General features: G+C 45.7%; 2 protein-coding genes across 2 annotated transcripts in view; both read left to right on the top strand.

Moving 5' to 3' along the window:
* The first annotated feature begins 274 nt into the window (after nt 1-274).
* Nucleotides 275-2,278, top strand: LOC122565122 (C-C chemokine receptor type 7-like). Its single transcript, XM_043720756.1, has 2 exons — nt 275-400; nt 1,070-2,278. Exon 2 carries the CDS (start codon nt 1,082-1,084, stop codon nt 2,144-2,146), a length of 1,065 nt encoding a protein of 354 aa, XP_043576691.1. The 5' UTR covers nt 275-400; nt 1,070-1,081; the 3' UTR covers nt 2,147-2,278.
* Nucleotides 2,279-4,267: 1,989 nt separating this feature from the next.
* Nucleotides 4,268-19,350, top strand: part of plekhh3 (pleckstrin homology, MyTH4 and FERM domain containing H3) — a 122,516-nt gene continuing 107,433 nt past the window's right edge. The window contains exons 1-2 of the mRNA XM_043720701.1: nt 4,268-4,391; nt 5,178-5,194. Of these exons, the coding sequence (XP_043576636.1) occupies nt 4,268-4,391; nt 5,178-5,194 (141 nt within the window). The remainder of the gene's footprint in view (nt 4,392-5,177; nt 5,195-19,350) is intronic.

The following is a 19,350-nucleotide window of genomic DNA, read 5'->3' as shown; positions in this document are numbered from 1 at the left end:
GTGAGTGTGAGGACAACTGTATGAATGTGAGTGAGTGGTGAATAAATGTGAGGGTGGTGTCTGGATGAGTGTAAGGCTGAGTTTTTGTGTGCACGAGAGCGAGAGTGTGTGGAGAGTTGTGAGTGTGTAAATGAGTCTGAGGGCGAGTGTGCGGATAGGTGTGAGGGTGTGTGTGTGTGTGGATGAGTGTATGGAAGATTGTGTGTTTCTTTGAGTTGAGATCTGCCCATTTCTTTGTGGGTGTGTTTATGAAGTCCCAGATCGAGCTGACGGCTGGGACGCGAGCACACGGCTGTTTGCTCTGAGCGGTTGGATTTGTGGACAGAGTTTCAAACACTTCGGGCATTTCTCCGCCTGCCGCCCCGCGGGAGCAGCTCGAAGAGTTAGGCATTGTGGAAAGGTAAGGAACTGCACACAAGAGCCCGGAGAGAAACAGTCAGTACAGGGCACAAGAGAAGGCAGAAGAATCGCACAAAGTGAATTGCTGCTTTGGAGAGTCACGCCGACCGTGGTCTGAATGGGTTTCTGTGCGCTGTAACAATTTTAATTCTGGAATTGAATGGTGGACGGTCAGGCTTTTTATCTGGGTGCCTATGGGATGCGTGTACTCCAAAGCAACTTAATACATACTTGGAGGCTACAAGGGGTTATAGCCGGTGGGTGTGGGGGGGTGGGGTGGTTGGGGACAGGGAGAGCGTTAATTAGTTTGGATGATGGTGGTAGCTGGATCAGGGGGTGGTCTCAGACATGAGGCCAGTTGAGACCTATCAGCAGTGGGTGGGTGTCTTGGCAAAAACAACAAGACCACACGAGCTAACGTGGCTCAGAGAAAGGCCCACTTTCAAAGCAATCGGTGATCTACTGGTCAGTGCTGGTCTCTATTGGTCAGTGCTGGTCTCTATTGGTCAGTGTGGGTCAATGCTGCACCTCATTAGTTAGGGCTGGTCTCTACTAGTTATTGCTGGTCTGTACTGGTCAGTGTGGAGTTGTGTGTGTGAGAGTTAAGGGTGTCTGCTTGATTGGTGACTCGATATATTTTGATTGTTTCCTTATCAATAATTTTTTTTAGACTTCTGGGACAATGGCAGGTTCAGATTCTGGAGCCACCAATTATCCTGACATTGGTTTCACCGGTACCTTTGATTATTCAGACCTCCCTTCTCCGTGTGATAAGACTGAAGTGCAGAGTATTATCAGTACATTGCAGCCTTGCATCTACTCCCTGGTCTTTATTCTGGGCCTAGTAGGGAATGGCCTGGTGCTTGGGACATACGTCCATCACAGGAGAATGAAGGCAACGACTGATATGTACTTGTTGAATCTGGCCATTGCAGATCTCCTATTCCTCCTCACCTTGCCTTTCCTGGCTGCCAGTTCCCAAACTGGCTGGATCTTTGGAAAATTCATGTGTGTAATTGTGCAGATCTTATACAAAATGAACGTGTACAGTGGCTTCCTTTTCCTGATGTGTGTCAGTGTTGACCGGTATTTTGTGATTGTCCGAGCCACTGTTGCTCACAGACTTCGGTACAAGCGACTGCAATACAGTCGTTTCATTAGCTTCAGTGTTTGGCTCCTGTCCTTGTTCCTCAGTCTTCAGCAGTTGATTTACACCAAAGTGGAAACAGGTCCTGAAGCTATCTGCTCAGTCAGTTACCCTGAGAACATGAACACTTGGATCAGAGTGGCTACCCCAATCCTGCAGATGGTGCTGGGATTCTTTCTCCCATTATTAGTCATGGTTTTCTGTTATTCTGTTATAATTAAGACTTTGTTGCAGGCTCGAAACTTTGAAAAGCACAAAGCAATCAAAGTGATTCTGTTAGTGGTTCTGATATTTATCGTTTTCCAAGCACCATACAACATCCTCAATATTATCAGCGTCATGGACACATTGAGGGAGAGTGGTCTTCCTTGTGCTGAGAGTAAGCAGAGGGACATTGCTGAGCAGGTGACCAGCTGCCTGGCCTATACCCGCTGTTGTCTCAATCCGATCCTGTATGTCTTTGTTGGAGTGAAATTCAGGAATAACCTGTTGAAGCTGCTGAGACCGCTGCGGTGTATGGAACAGACGCAAACCATCTCCTCAACCAACAGATCAACATCAGGCATGAACATAGACAGCAGCAGCACCTTTGCTTGGTAATCTGCTCTGGATTCCCATAGCTCCCAGCACCTTCAGTACAAATTACAAGTGGAATCAAAGTGGGAATACAGTTTCTTCCTGAGAGTGAAGACATTCTGGTTATAGATGAGGGAGGAGAGGCAATGGTTTGGGAAGTTGGGTGTGGGGTGTTCTCGGATATTGACGGATGAGGCTGGGGGTTCTAGGTTTCGGGGTGGGAGTGTGCAATGAGAACATAGTTGGGGTCAGGGGAAGGGGTTGGAAGTTGGAAGTGAAAGTTACATCAAACTCAAAAAGATAAAAAGAAGGTTCTCAGGTGGAGTCAGAGGAAAGTAGAGCAATATTGGTGAAAGAGAAAGAGAGAAAGATCTATAGGTAGGATCAGAAGGGAAATGGCACAGAGACAGAAAGAGAGAGAGAACCCAGGGATGAGTGTGATGGGCAAGAGGTGAGAGCTAGATGGCAAAGGAAAGAGAGATCGATAAGGGAGAGAGATACATTGGAGAGAGAGAGAGAGTGTACAGATGGAGAGAAATAGAGGAATATGGAGTGGGAAGGATGGTACACCAGGATGGGTGGAGAGAGAGAGAAGGGACTACTTGGGGGGGGGGGGGGGGTTGGGTAGGGAGAGAGAGGGGTTCACAGGGGAAAGAGAAAGCAACATTCACACCACACAAATGCCAGGCAATGACCATTTCCAATAAGAGACAGTCAAAGTACCACGACCCCTTGACATTCAATGTGCTACCATCACTGAATTTCCCACTATCAATATCTCAGGGGATTACCATTGATCAGAAACTAAACTGAACTTGCCATGTAATACAATGGGTACAAGAGCAGGTCAGAGGTTAGGAATACATAAGAACACATGAATTAGGAGCAGACGTAGACCATTGCCGAGCCTGCTGTGCCATTCAATAAGATTTTGGCTGATCTTTTTCAGGGGCTCAGTTCCAATTACCCATCCACTCACCATAACACTTAATTCCTTCACTGTTCAAAAATCTAGCTTTGACTTAAAACCATTCAATGAGGTAGTTTCAACTGCTTCACTGGGTAGGAAATTTTACAGATTCACCACCATTTGGGTGAAGAAGTTCCTCCTCAACTCAGTCCGAAATCTGCTCTCCCTTGTTTTGAGACTATGCCCCTTAGTTCTAGCACTGCAGTGAGTAACTCACCTCCTGACTCCCCAAAGCCTGTCCATCATCAACAAGGCACAAGTCAGAGTTGGATGGAATACCCCCCATTTTCCTGAAAGGGTGCAGCTCCAACAACACTCAAGAAGCTTCATACGATGCAGGACAAAGCAGCCCGCTTGATTGACACCAGATCCACAAATATTCACTCCTTCCATCACCAATGCTCAGTAGCAGCACGACGCTCAGTAGCAGCAGTGTGTACCATCTACAAGATGCAAGGCAGAAAATCACCAAAGATCCTTAGATAGCACCTTCCAAACCTACAACCACTCCCCTCTAGAAGGACAAGGGCAGCAGATACATGGTAACATGACCCTCTGCATGTTCCCCTCCAAGCCACTTACCATCCTAACTTGGAAATATATCAGCCATTCCTTCGGTGATGCTGGGTCAAAATCCTAGAATTCCTTCCCTCAGGGTATTGTGAATCAACTCATGGCAGGTAGACTGCAGTGTTCAAGAAGGCAGCTCGACTTGGCAAGATGGCGGCGATTCTGTAGGACTGCTGTGGACAGCTCTGCCTAACAGCCAAGGCATACTGGTGTTTTTTGCCATCCCTAGCCACCTTATATGGTGGAATTATTAGTTTAAAACCTTACAGATCACATGTTTGTTGGTATTTGGGAGTGGGAAGGATGCCAAAGGGAAAAGGAGCGAGCAAACAGCAACAGGGAGGACACTCCCTTGCAGCACCTCCCCCCCCCCCCCCCCCCGGGGCCGGCCCCCCCCCCCCCCCCCCCCCGGGGACCTGACAGACTCACAGGAATTGGCTGTGGCGATGGAGAGACTTACCTTGAAAGTTGGGGCTGCGATTGGGGAGATTCGTAATCAGGTCCAACACATCGCATCCATGCTGCAGAAGCATAAGCAGGAGATCCAGGGCCTTGGGGAGAGGTTGGAGGAGGTGGAGGGTCGAGCTAGGACCTCGGAAGCTGCGATGGAGTCGTTGTCCGTTTGGATCCAGGTGCTGGAGCGAGAAGTGCGGGACTTGCAAGACCATATCCACGACCTCGAAAATCGAAGTGGGAGGATAAATCTCCGGGTGGTCGGGCTCCCTGAAGGTGAGCAGCCAGTCAGCTTCTTTGAAAGCTGGCTGCGGAAGTTTTTGGGCCTTCACATCGAGTCCAGCAGGCTGCAGATTGAAAGGGCTTATCAGGTTACAGTGCACAGGTCAGGGCTAGTGCAGCCCCCCCACTCGGTCTGAGTGCACTTCCACTTATATAAGGACAAGCAAAAAGTCATAGAAGCTTCCAGATCCCTGGGAAAAGATCCACAGGCACTGCTGTACATGGAGTCAAAAATCATGTTTTTTGCAGGATCTCTCTGCAGCTGTAATTTGAAAGAGGAAATCCTTCAATGAAGTTAAAAAGACGCTGAGGAACCTGGGCATCCAGTACTCCATGAGATACCCCGCAGTGCTCCGTTTCAGCCACGAGGACTCAGTTTATACATTTGTCTCAGCGGATAAAGCTAAAAACTTTATGGACACTTTAAAATAGATGGATTGGCCAGAAGACTATATTTAATGTTTGTTCTTTTTTCTATCTTTCCCCATGTTTTCTCTTCCATTTTTGTTATTCCTTTCTTTCTCCCTAATGATTTCCTTTTTGGAAAGTGGGGAAAAGACCTTGGAATAAGTTGGTCCTTTTTTTTTAATAACTGGATTTTCTGATGGGAAATTTTGTGAATGTTCTTTGTTGTCTCTCCCCTTTTTTTTGTTGATCCTGTTTCTCTTTTAGTCACAAGTAGGGGTGACATGAAGCCAGGGATTGGTGGAGTGCTCATCTTGGCTTTGTCTTTTTTCTGTTGATTTAAGGATCATCTCCTTGTTTTTTTTCTGGCCTTAGGCTGGGACACAGTCCGGGTTTGAAGGAGCTGTGAAGGAGGGGATGGATAGGGTGAGTGCCCTCTATGGGCAAGGGAAGAGTCTTCCATTCAAGGTTTTATTGTTAGTTTTCTTTGTAGTTTTTTTGGTAGTATTGGTTGTTTATAGTTATGATAGAGTAGTTTTTGTATATATAGTTTTTCGATTCTATGAGTCTTTATTTACTTATGCTCGGCGCTTTGTAAGCAGGGTTCTCCCTCCGAGGGGGTTCAAGGGTCTCTGAAAGGGGATATGGCTAAGTGTCTTATTAAATGGTGCACCTGGAACATTAAGGGAAGTCATTCGCCTGTTAAAAGGTAAAAAGTGCTTTCCAGCCTTAAGAGAGAAAGCGTTGATATCGCTTTGTTGCAGGAAATCCATCTTGATGATGGGGAATACCTGAAATTACAACAGGGGGGTTATGACCGGGTATTCTTTTCATCCTTTACTACTAAAAGTAGGGGAGTGGTGGTACTTATCCAGAAAAATCTGCCGTTCACATTATTAGAGCAGGTGAAAGATGAATAGGGACGGTTTGTGATACTTAAAGCCCTGATACATGGGGAGGAATATGGCATTTTAAATGTCTAGTGTCCTCCGGCGCATCCCCTCAAGTTTCTGATTAGTGCTTTCTTTAAGTTGAGTGCTTTTGGAATATGGCACATTATTATAGCGGGGGATTTTAATTGTCTTTTGGATCCGACAGTAGACAGGTTGCCTTATGGGTCCCCAACTATTTCTTCGCAGGCCAAGCAGGTGGTTGACTTATGCGAGGGGTTGGGGCTGGTGGATATTTGGAGATGTCATCACCTTACCGGCAGGGACCTCACCTTTATTTCAAACCAACATAAATGTCACACAAGGATTGACCTCTTTCTGGCTCCCTTGACCCTTCTGGATTCGATTATGGGTTGTAAAATTGAGAATATAGCTATCTCTGATCACGCGGCAGTATATTTGGAGGTTAAGGCCAAGAGTGAAGGGCTAGGTTTGCGCCACTGGCGTTTGGACTCTCTTGTCCTTAAGGATTCCAAATTTGTGGAATACGTTTTGAAGGAGTTTCAGGAATTCTTAAGTATCAACTCAGGCATGGCTAATAGTCCATGGGAGACTGCTAAGGCCTTTGCTAGGGGATTAGCTATTTCCTATTCGGCTAGCCGGAAACGATAGAAGGAGGAACAGCAGCGTCTACTTGAAATGTGGTTGAAAGCTGCCGAGGCAGCACATTTTGCGTGGCCTTTGGTGACTACGCTACAGCGGATTACGGCTTTCTAGGCTGTCTTGAATTCAATATTGACACAAAACGCAAAAAAAGAACTTGCTTTTGCTAGACAAAGGCTGTTCGAATATGGGGATAGGCCAGGGAAGTATTTAGTGTATCTGACTAGGAGAAAGCGTGCTCCCCAATCCATTACTGCAATCAGAGACAGCGCCGGGGTCCTTACATATGATGCTAAAAAAATTAATAAGGCTTTTCGGAACTTTTACTCTGAGTTGTATTGGTCTGAAGGTTGCAAGGACAGCTGGGCTAAAATGGAGACCTTTTTTAAGAATCTGGACCTCCCAGGGGTAACCTTGGAACAGGCCTCTCTCCTTAATGCCCCTTGACAGTTCAGGAAATACAGGAGGCAGCTGGGCAACTTCAGAGTGGGAAAGCACCTGGCCCTGATGGTCTCCCGGGTGAGTTTTATCAGGAGATTATAGGGATTCTGTCAGGGCCCATGTTGGAGATGTACAATCACTCCTATATGCATGAATGCCTACCACCATCTTTGAGAGAAGCTAATATTTCCTTAATTCTTAAGAAGGGGAAGGTTCCTGAGGATTGTGCCTCATACAGGCCCATCTCTCTATTAAATTCAGATCTCAAGATTCTGGCCAAGATCCTGGTGCTGAGATTGGGAAAGATGTTGTCCCATATTGTTAAAGAGGACCAGATGGGCTTTATAAGGGGCCATAGGCCATTTGCTTTATCCCATCTGTATGCTCCCTATAATGTTTCCCAGGTCCACGCTGCGGAAGCTTATTGGGTGGTTTGATTCCGTTGTCTGGCATCGTGGGTGACCCCTCATCAAACTTACTAAATTGCAGTTGCCTCAAGGAGGGGAAGGAGTTGATTTCCCAGACATCAGGAGGTATCAATTGAGTTTCCTGCTGTCCTTTGTCTGTGAGTGGGTAGGTAACAATCCAAACTCAACATGGCTGGCTATCAAGGCCTCCCAAGCAAAGTGCCCTCTTATTAACCTGTTGTTCATGGATAAGATGAGGACAGTTATGGACCCCTGCCAGAACCCCATTGTCCTTTAGTACAGTCAAAGCATGGAGGGCGATGCGTCAGAGTGAGGGTTGTTTATCCAAGATTTCGCCACTTACACCTATAGTTGGCATGCCAGGGTTCCGACCAGGGATGATGGACTCGGTTCAAACTGTGGGCAGTGAGAGGAGTTTCTAGTTTGGGAGACTTGTTTGAGGGGGAGGTTATGTGAGGGGGAGGTTATGATGTCTTTTGAGCAACTGAGCTGCAAATACGGGTTACCCAGCAGAGATCATTTCCGTTTTTTTCAGGTTAGTGATTTCATCCAGAAGAAGACTATGCTTCTCACTAAGCCCTATAAGCCCGATACAGAGGGGTTGTTGCTATGTTCCGCAAGCACCCTTTCAGTTAGTGCCCTCTATCGCCTGCTGGGTGGCAGGGCCTGGCAGGATATTAACTGGTTATGTGAGGTTTGGGAGCAAGAGCTAGGAGTGGAGATCTCTTCTGAAACATGGCAGAACATATGGGAGAATACTCGAAAGATCTCAATCTGTCATAGGACATGTGCTACGCAGTTAAAAGTTCTACACAGGGCTCATCTGACACCAGACCGTCTGGCGAAGTTTAAAAAAGGGACATTTTCAGTGTGCCCCAAATGTAAAATAAGTGTAGGTACTGTTACCCATTGCTTATGGACATGCCACAGGCTCCGTGTTTATTGGAGCGCTGTGGCGGGAGAGATAGGGAGGGTATTGAGGACTGAAGTCAAAGTAGACCCGATATCTCTCCTCTTAGATCTACCGAATTTACATCTTTAGACGGGCATGGGAAGAAACTATTTAATGTTCTTGCATACTGTGCACGAAAGAATATTCTGATGAATTGGGTGTCTGAGAACCCACCGGGCTTGCTGGGATGGCAGAAATTAATTATGGAGCACATTCCCTTGGACGTTTTTACAAACATGGTGCACCATACAACAGTCCATTTTTATAAGACATGGCAGCTCTACTTGAGTTATTTGGATATAGATTTGTCAGTTATCCTAACTAGAGTGTTTATCTAACTAGGTTGGTTAGATTTGTCAAGCCCTGGGCCCTGGAGGGAGTCTGCTGAGTTAATACGGGTATATATACAATGCTCCTGTTCCTTTGTTTGGGAGCTTTGCGCCGAGCATAGCTGTTCTGTATTTTGTGGTTTTTTATTTGTTTGTTTTTGCTTTTCTTTTTTTTTGGTGTTGCTTTGCACAGTGTTAGGTTTGTTTTGTATTATCGGGTAGGTTAGTAGTACTTAGACAGTAGTTGTATTGTAATTTGTATTTTTTTTGTTTTTATTATACTGATATTTGTTATTGATTGTATTTTTCAATAATTTTATATGTTTGTAAAGTTAAAAAAAATTTGCAAATAAATATATTTACAAAAAAAAGAAGGCAGCTCACCCCCCACCTTCTCAAGGGGCAAGTAGGGACAGGCAATAAATGCTGACTCAGCCAGTGATGGTCATATTCCATAAGATAATAAAAAAAGGAGAGACATACACACAATTGGGAAGGATGTATAAGGGATCCTTTATACAAGAGAGAGAAGGGTGTATCAGGGAAAGAGAGAGAAAGGTACCCAGGGGGAGAAGGATGGAAAACGGGTTTTTTTCTCATAAAGGGTATCTATTGGTGGTTCAGCTGCCAAGCTAGCCAGCCTCAGTGCAGGCTGAGAGATTGCTGTTTGTAGCTGAATCCACAGGCCCGACCTTGTCGAGAAGTTAACCTCATTCTGTGTTAGGTTGCCTCTGGGCATTTTCTGTGAAAGTAGCCAACTCGGACTTGGTGAGTGATTCAGCAGCAATACGTCAGTCTCAAACAAGACAAAAGGCATTTTGTTACAAAAACACTGCTGAAAATGACTGAAGTAACAGTAATGAAATTAATAACTAAATACGGAAAAAAGACAAAATATAGAAAAGGATAAAACTTTAAAGATGAAATTCCTTCAGTTCTTCCAAAATAGAAACAGGAAAGGTGGATGTCCAATGCTATTGCTTCAGAATAACCTGCAGCTTATAGTGAATCATTGGTCATCTGAAGTGAAGGACTGAAATTGAAAAGTATGTTCAGAAGCTGTGATGGTTTTTGTAATTGAATACTTGAACCTTGCCTTAGTAGGTGGTTCAAAAATAAACATGGAAATTGTCCTGCTTCTCCAGTAAACTACCTGTGTCTCTCTTCATCAGGGGCAGGTGGATTTCTAGGCAAATAAAAACAAACTACTGCAGATATTGGAAATCTGCAACAAGCACAGAGAGTGTTAGAGGAACTCAGCAGCTCGGCAGCATCTGCAGAGAAAGAAAATGAGTTAATTGTTTGAGTCTGATATGACTCCTCCAGAATTGAGAGGTGTTCGAAATTTTTTTCAAAATACTATTGACAGAGGCAGAAGAGAACCAAGGGGCAGGTAGATTGCAGTTGCAAATTGCAGATGGGGTTATTTATGGTGACGTAAAGTTGCACATAATGCTGTATGTATATATAATATTTCAGTCATATAAAACTCTGGTCTGAAGTAATAAGTTTTGGGCAGGATGTCTTGGTCTTGGGCTAGGTACAGAGCAGATTCATTGTTAATATACCAGGTATAAAATGTTTAAATTATGAGGACGGTTTTGATCAGATAAACCTACATTCTCTTAAGATTAAGGGAGTATCTGACTGAGGGGTTTAGAATGATTAAAGGAGTTGATGGGGTCGATAGAGAAATTGTTTCCTTGGCAAGGGGGACAGGTCTGAACAAAAAGGCAGAATCTGAAATATGAAGCCAGGCTGCTCAGGAAACACATCCTCACACAGATGGGGTGAAATCTGGAACTTTGCCCCCAAAACATTGTTGAAATTGGGAGTTATGGAAATGTCAAATCTGAGATTGGTTTACTCAAGTTTCTGAAACCAAGGTGGTGGTAAATGGTGTTACAACACAGAACAGTCATAGTTTAATTGAATAGCAGAGCAGAGTAAGGCGCTGTATAGTCTCCTGGTGTTCCTATGGAATATTCAAGATAAAAATCTTAAACTGTAGGGAAATAGAACAGAATGAAGCAAGTTCCTTGTTTGAACCAGTAAATACTGTGGTTCATAGTCAAACTCTTTGTTTTCATAACAACAGTCACCCTAACACCAGATCTAAATACCCAGTATAAAATATTCTTTAATTTTAGAACTAACCCGTAACATGGAAATAAAACAGTGAATTATCTGGAATATTGCCTAAATTTGTAAGAAATTGAAGCTTAATAAATTATTATAACCATTTCTATAATTATGAAAATTTAAATTAACTTTTCTATCTCTCTCTGAAAGACACAAGAACAGTCTCTGGAAATGTCATAGTCTCTTGGTTCAGATCTCCCATGTGCACTTTCCGAAGTCAATAGAATGGGGCCTACATACCCCTTTTTCTCTCTTCATGACTTTAGAAAGAGTAGGAAATGACCTTAAGTGTGATGTAAACTCAAAGTCTGACCTTGAGCAGGAAATGGATGGAGAAGGAGCTGACCATTCTGCATTCATTGGATAGAGAGTGATTGTCACACCAGTAAATTGCCAGCCTCTGGGAAGAAAGTTTATTACCAACTGATCGGAGACAGGGACAGAGCTAACTTGGCAGCCAGCTTCTTCAGATAGAGGATGGAGCTGGAAAAATGGATGAAGACCAAGGGAGAGTTCTTGAACTTCAGCTAACAAGAGCAGGATGTTGCTTTCATAAGCCACTGGGACCAACAGACTGTGTATCGACTGTCCATTCCTGGCCTGGTCTCAGTGAGTCGCAATCATTAAGCACAATGATATACCTTTGCTGTTTATTAATAGATCAGATCTAAACTGCTCCTTCTGAATACGTTAAAATAAACAATGTGATTACTACTTCGTTAACTGCCTGCCTTAATTATCTGTAGCCCACAAATCTAATATCCTCCAGCTCCCAGTTTGGTGTTTGCAAATACTGACATTACTTTGACAGTGTCATGTCCACATCATTTATATTTCTGGTGAATTAAATCTAAATGTTAACTTGAATATTTCACAGCCTCTAACATGAAGGAGGGAAATTGCAGGATTGGCAAACTACATAAAAAAACAGCAGTGATTACTGCCTGTGCCCAGAGGGTTGATCGATCTAATATTAAACAAAGAACTACACATGCTGAAGATCTGAAACAGAAACAGAAAATACTTGACAAAACTCATCACAGTTCTTACAAAAATACAGATATGTTCGTTAGGATGGGAGCTTCTGTCCACTTCATTCTTTTCAGCACAAAAACTGCTACTTCATTGCTGTCTCTCTGTACTCAGGTGACTCCCTCTCAGGTAGCTGCCCCAATTCAGGACTTGGTGATTGGAGTCTGACATTCACTCGTCCCCTCAGATTCGACTGACTTTCCTTCAATCTGATCCTCTGGCAGTGCAGCATTCTGCCAGTACTGCCTATCCGACAATGCTGGTTAGAGACAAATAAACTGCAGATGCTGAAATCCAAAATAGACATGCAGGAGCCTGGAAGAGCACAGCAAGCCAGGCAGCATCAGGAGGTGGAGAAGTTGACATTTCGGGTGGCATTCCCTCAGTTCTAAATCTCCAACACTGCAGTATTCCGACAGTGCGGCATTCCTTCAGTACTGCCTATTCAACAGTGCAGCATTCCCTTAATACTGACCTTTCGACATTGTGGTGCTCCCTCAGTACTGATCCTCTAACAGCGTGGTGTTCCATCAGTACTGACCTTTTAACAGTGCGATGCTTCCTCAGTACTGACCCTCTGATGGTGTGGTACTTCCTTAGTACTGACCCTCTAAAAGTGTGGTAGTCCCTCAGTACTGATCCTCTAACAGTGCGGTTTTCCCTCAGTACTGACCCTCCTATAGCGCGGTTCTCCCTCAGTACTGACCCTCCAACAGTACTGACACTCTGACAGTGTAGCGCTCCCTCAGTACTGAATCTTCAACGGTGCTCTACTCCCCTGGAATTCACCCAAGGGCATTATGGGTCTACCTACAGCAGTTAAAGAAGGTAGCTCACACCTACCTTCTCAAGGGGCAATTAGGGATGAGCAGTAAATGCTGGGCACAGCCAGCAATGACCATTCTCTGCTGAATAAAAAAAGTACATAGAAACATTGAAAATTACAAGTGCTAAGTGAATATTTTTCGTCAGTATTCACAGTGAAAAAAGACAATGTTGTCAAGGAGAATACTGAGGGGTGGCACGATGGCTCAGTGGTTAACACTGCTGCCTCACAGCACCAGGGTCCCAGGTTCGATTCCAGCCTCAGGTGACTATCTCGGTGGAGTTTGCACGTTCTCCTCATGTCTGCATGGGTTTCCTCCGGGTGCTCCGGTTTCCTCCCATAGTCCAAAGATTTGCAGGTCAGGTTAATTCGTCATGCTAAATTGCCCATACTGTTAGGTGCATTAGTCAGAGGGAAATGGGTGTGAGTGGGTTACTCTTCAGAGGGTCAGTGTGGACTGGTTGGGCCAAAGGACCTGTTTCCACACTGTAGGGAATCTAATCTAATCAAGCTACTAGACTAGATGGGATTGAGGTTCACAAGGAGGTGTTAGCAATTCTGGAAAGTGTGAAAATAGGGAAGTCCCCTGGGCCAGATGGGATTTATCCTAGGATTCTCTGGGAAGCTGGGGGGTGGGTGGGGGGAGATTGCAGAGCCTTTGGATTTGATCTTTATGTCATTGTTGTCTACAGGAATAGTCCCAGAAGACTGGAGGATAGCAAATGTTGCCCCCTTGTTCAAGAAGGGGAGTAGAGACAACCCTGGTAATTATAAACCATTGAGCCTTACTTCAGTTGTGGGTAAAGTGTTGGAAAAGGCTAGATGAGATAGGATTAATAATCATCTAGAGAGGAATAGGTTGATTTGGGATAGTCAACACAGTTTTGTAAAGGGAAGGTCTCACTTCACAAACTTTATTGAGTTCTTTGAGATGGTGACCAAACAGGTGGATAAGGGTAAAGCGGTTGATGGATTTCAGTAAGGCATTTGATAAGGTTCCTCTCAGTAGGCTATTGCACAAAATATGGAGGCATGGGAGTGAGGGTGATTTAACAGTTTGGATCAGAAATTGGCTAGCTGGAAGAAGACAGAGGGTGGTGGTTAATGGGAAATGTTCATCCTGGAGTTCAGTTACAAGGGGTGTACCGCAAGGATCTGTTTTGGGTGCACTGCTGTTTATCATTTTTATAAATGACCTGGATTAGGGCATAGAAGGATGGTTTAGTAAATGTTCGGATGACACTAAGGTCAGTGAAGTTGTGTGTAGTGCTGAAGGATGTTGCAGGTTACAGAGGGACATAGATAAGCTGTAGACCTGGGCTGAGAGGTAGAAAATGAAGTTTAATGCAGAAAGGTGTGAGGTGATTCACTTTGGAAGGAGCAAAAGGAATAAAGAGTACTGGGTTGATGGTAAGATTCTTGGCAGTGTAGATGAGCAGAGCGATCTCGGTGTCCATGTACATAGATCCCTGAAAGTTGCCTCCCAGGTTGATAGGGTTGTTAAGACGTGTTAGCTTTTATTAATAGAGGGATTGAGTTCGGAGCCACGAGATCATGCTGCAGCTGTACAAAACTCTGGTGCGGCTGCACTTGGAGTATTGCATAGTTCTGGTCACTGCATTATAAAAAGGATGTGGAAGCTTTGGAAAGGGTGCAGAGGAGATTTACTAGGATGTTGCCTGGTATGGAGAGAAGGTCTTATGAGGAAAGGCTGTGGGACTTGAGACTGTTTTCGTTAGAGAGAAGAAGGTTGAGAGGTGACTTAATTGAGACATATAAGATAATTAGAGGATTTGATAGGGTGGATGGTGAGAGACTCTTTCCGCGGATGGTGATGGCTACCACAAGGGGACATAGCTTTAAATTGAGGGGTGATAGATAAAGGACAGATGTCAGAGATAGTTTTGTTACTCAGAGAGTAGTAGGGGTGTGGAATGCACTTCCTGCAACAGTAGTAGTCTCGCCAGCTTTAAGGGTATTTAAATGGTCAAGGGATAAACACATGGATGAAAATGGAATAGTGTAGGATAGGTAGGCATCAGATTGGTTCCACAGGTTGGCGCAACATTGAGGGCCGAAGGACCTGTACTGCGCTGTAATGTTCAATGTTCAAGCTCAGGCCATTCTGCTCTTGTTCGTGTGTTCTACCAAACCCTTCAATTCCTTTAGCTCTAAATACTCTGGCTCACTCCTTCTTGAAAAAATTGAATGTTTTGGCCTCAGACACTTTCTGTGGTAGATAATTCCACAGGCTCACCACTCTCTGGATGAAGACATTTCTCCTCACCTTAGTCCAATATAGCTGACCCCATATCCTTAGACTGATCCTTGATTCGGGAGTACTCAAGCATCAGGAACATCCTTCCTGTGTAGACCTGTTAAGAGTTTGTAGGTTTCTATGAGCCTTCTCACTATTTTCCTAACCAGTCCAATCTGTCTTCATACAAAACTCAAACTTTGCCAGGAATCAGTCTGGTAAACCTTTGTACCACTCCCTCCATAGCCAGAACATCCTAACTCAGATGAGGAGACCAAAGCTGCACAAAATACTCCAGATGTGGTCTCACCAAGGCCCTGTACAAATGCACCACAACTTTTCTGTTCCTGTATTTGAATCCTCTCCTAGTGAGTGTTGCTGAACAAAGAGACCTTGGAGTGCTGGTTCATAGCTCCTTGAAAGTGGAATTGCAAGTGGATAGGATAGTGAAGAAGGCATTTGGTATACTTTCCTTTATTGGTCAGAGTATTGATAACAGGAATTGGAAGATCATGTTGAGGCTGTACAGGTTAGGCCACTTTTGGAATATTGCGTGCAGTTCTGGTCTCCTTCCTATCGGAAGGATGTTGTGAAACTTGAAAGGGTTCAGAAAAAAATTTCAAGGATGTTGCCAGGTTTGGAGGTTTTGAGCTATAGGGAGAGGCTGAATAGGCTGGGGCTGTTTTCCCTGGAGTGTCGGAGTCTGAGGGATTACCTTATAGAGGTTTATAAAATCATGAAAGGCATGGATAGGGTAAATAGATAAGATCTTTTCCCTGGGGAGGTGGGGGGGGGTGGGGGGGGGAGAGTCCAGAACTTAGAGGGCATAGATTTTGGGTGAGAGGGGAAAGATATAAAACAGACTAAGAAGCAACTTTTTCACGCAGAGAGTGGTCTGTGTGTAGAATGGGCTGCCAGAGGAAGTGGTGGAGGCTGGTGCAATTGCAACATCGAACAGATAAATGAATGGGAATATGAATAGGAAGGGTTTGGAGGGATATGGACCAAGTGTTGGCAGGTGGGACTAGATTAAGTTAGGTTATCTGATTGGCATGGACGAGTTGGACCGAAGGATCTGTTTCCCTGCTGTACATCTCTATGACAGCCAACATACCATTTGCCTTCTTCACTGCCAGCTGTATATGACGTCTGTGACTATGACTTTAGGGTTACCACTGTGTCATTTTTGGGAGGAAATCAGAGATCTACATGTTTTGGAATGAGGCAGTGATCAGAAGCAGAAACACTAGCTAGTTTAACATCTACAGCTCTTTTCTAAGGTACTCAGGCCAATTTCGAACCTCATGTACTGACTGGTGCACAGACTTGAATGGGTGTCCAGCCCCCTGCAGTACAGCATACGGCCACTGGATGGCGATCACTGTCTTCGATACAAATCGGACGTTTTTTTGTCGCTAAAAAACCGAAAGATTCAGAAATAGCCGATGAGTAACATACCGACATAATATTTATAGACGCACTCCAATGCAAATACACAAACCCACACACCGCGTGTGTATAGAGAAGCAAACAAACATGCAAAACACATCCACCCAGTCTCTGACCACACCTTTCAGATAAACTGGAAAAGGAGGGGAGGGAGGAGCACCAGGGAATGGTCTTGAAGGCCATATCTGTGATTGTGAGAAATTGCTGTAAACTGAGAACGGGGATCTCTACGGAGTGTACACACAGCCCTGATACTTAGCGTGTGCTTCTGCTGAATATTCAACTGTTGATGAACCATTCTCGAGGACATGACACAGAGCCAGCTCCTGCACTGGGTGTGCTGAATGAGTGACTGGATTCCAATTGACCCTTTAAAGACCGCAATTTCCCCTCCCACGTGGTTGAAGATGCCCTCCAGCACATCTCATCCACGTCCCGCACGTCCGCACTCCACCCTTCCAACCGCAACAAGGACAAAACCCTCCTGGTCCTCACCTTCCACTCCACCAACCTCTGCATAAAAAGCATCATCCGCCATTTCCTCCACCTACAAATGGACTCACCACCAGGGATATATTTCCCTCCCCACCCTTACCTGCTTTCTCCAAAGACCGTTCCCTCTGTGACAACCTGTCAGGTCCATGCCCACCCTTCCCTTCTGGCACCTTGCCCTGCCCCCACAGGAATTGCAAAACCTGCGCCCACACCTTCCGCCTCACCTCCGTCCAAGGCCCCAAAGGAGCCTTCCACATCCATTAAAGTTTCATCTGCACTTCTACTCATGTCATTTATTGTATCCATTGCTCCTGATGCGGTCTCCTGTATATTGGGGAGACTGGACGCCTTCTCGCAGAGCGCTTTAAAGAACATCTCCGGGACACCCGCACCAATCAACTCCACTGCCCTGTGGCTGATCATTTCAACTCCCTCTCCCACTCTGCCGAGGATGTGCAGGTCCTGGGCCTCCTCCACCGCCACTCCCTCACCACCTGACGCCTGGAGGAAGAACGCCTCATTTTCCGCCTCGGGACCCTTCAACCCCAGGGCATCAATGTGGACTTCAACAGTTTCCTCATTTCCCCTCCCCCAACCTTACCCCAGTTCCAACCTTTCAGCTCAGCACTGTCCTCGTGACCTGTCCCACCTGTCAATCTTCTTTCCCACCTATCTGCTCAGCCCACCTCTCCGACTTATCAACTCCACCCCCACCTCCATCCACCTATTGCACTCCCAGCTACCTTCTCCCCAGCCCTACGCCCTCCCATTTATCTCTCCACTCCCGAAGCTCCCAGCCTTATTCCTGATGAAGGGTTTTTGCCTGAAACATCGATTTTCCTGCTCCTTGGATGCTGCCTGACCTGCTATGCTTTTCCAGCACCATTCTAACCCCCGCTGCATTTCAGACTGAGAAAGGGTTCCAGGAGACATCCGAATTATCTGCATCATTTAATTATACCCAGAACAGGGCAAGCTATAGGATTTGGCCACAGTTCACTCATCTCGGAGACAGAAAGCTTCGGGCCACACTCTCCTACAGGTGTTGCTGCACTTGGTGGGGACAAAGATACCCTCAATGCTAACAGAGCGCGAGTGGCAGGGCTGGGTTTGATCTTGCAGAGAACTGTCAGGGACTTTTAATGTTTGTGCAGTGACCTGTCGGAAGTGGTATTAGAATGACAGGTGATGTTTACTGTGATAGAAGAAAGTGAGGACTTCAGATGTTAGAGATCAGAGTCGAGAGTGTAGTGCTGGAAAAGCACAGCAGTCAGGCCGCATCTGAAGATCAGGAGAATCGACGTTTTGGGCATAAGCCCTTCATCAGGAATGAGGTTTGTGGGTCGGGGCTGAGATATTAATAGGGGTGGGGTTGGGGGTACGGTAGCTGAGAAAGCGATAGGTGAATGAAGGTGAGGTAGGTGATAGGTCAGGGGGGGGGGGGGGGGGTGTGAGGGACGGGTCCGGTGGGCGATGCCGAGTTGGAGGCTTGGGACTGGGATAATGTGGGGAGAGGGGAAATGAGGAAGCTGTTGAAATCCACATTTATCCACGAAGTGGGAGGGGGAGTTAAAGTGTTCAGCCAAGGGGAGGTGGGGTTGGTGGGTGCGGGTGTCCCAGAGATGTTCTCTGAAATGATCCGCAAGAAGGCGTCCTGTTTCCCCGATGTAGAGGAGACCACAACAGGTGCAATGGATGCAGTAGATGACATTGGTAGAGGTGCAGGTGAATTTCTGATGGATGTTGAAGGATCCCTTGGGGCCTTGGACAGAGGTGTGGAGAGTGGTGTGGGTGCAGGCTTTGCACTTCTCTGGGACACCCACTCCATCAAGGACATTTAGGTCCTGGGCGTCTTCCACCGCCAAACCGTTACCACCCGACCCTTGGAGGAGGAATGCCTTATATTCCGTCTTGGGACCCTGCAACCACACGGGATAAATGTGGATTTCAACAGCTTCCTCATTTCCCTTCCCCTGCCATTATCCCAGTCTCAAGCCTCCAACATGGCACCCAACCTAGCTCTCAATGCCAGCAAAACCAAGGAACTCATTATTGACTTTTGGCTTGATGTTACTCATGTCCCCCTCCACATTAACAGCACAGAGGAAGAACGAGTGAAGTGTCAAGCTCCTGGGAGTGGTCATCCACAACAAACGTTCTTGGACTTTTCATGTGGATACACTGATTACAAAGGCCCAACGTGACGGTGAATACCCTCGCCAACTTTTATAGGTGCGCCATCGAGAACATTCTGTACCACTACCTGGTAAAAACAATGACTGCAAATGCTGTAAACCAGCAGTTCAGGCAGCATCCAAGGAGCAGCGAAATCAACATTTCGAGCAAAAGACCTTCATCAGGAATAAAGGCAGAGAGCCTGAAGCGTGGAGAGATAAGCTAGGGGGGTGGGGGTGTGGAGAAAATAGCATAGAGTACAATAGGTGAGTGGGGAGGGGATGAAGGTGATAGGTCTGGGAGGAGAGGGTGGAGTGGACAGGTGGAAAAGGAGATAGGTAGATAGGACAAGTCCGGACAAGTCATGGGGACAGTGCTGAGCTGGAAGTTTGGAACTAGGGTGAGGTGGGGGAAGGGGAAATGAGGAAACTGTTGAAGTCCACATTGATGCCCTGGGGTTGAAGTATTC

The sequence above is a fragment of the Chiloscyllium plagiosum genome, chromosome 31, assembly GCF_004010195.1.
Source record: "Chiloscyllium plagiosum isolate BGI_BamShark_2017 chromosome 31, ASM401019v2, whole genome shotgun sequence".
Taxonomy (NCBI): Eukaryota; Metazoa; Chordata; class Chondrichthyes; order Orectolobiformes; family Hemiscylliidae; genus Chiloscyllium; species Chiloscyllium plagiosum.
This window is presented reverse-complemented; position numbering and strand designations above follow the sequence as displayed.

Bases quoted from the DNA above. Each gene is read 5' to 3' on its own strand.
- LOC122565122 (XM_043720756.1), top strand. From the start codon at position 1,082: ATGGCAGGTTCAGATTCTGGAGCCACCAATTATCCTGACATTGGTTTC.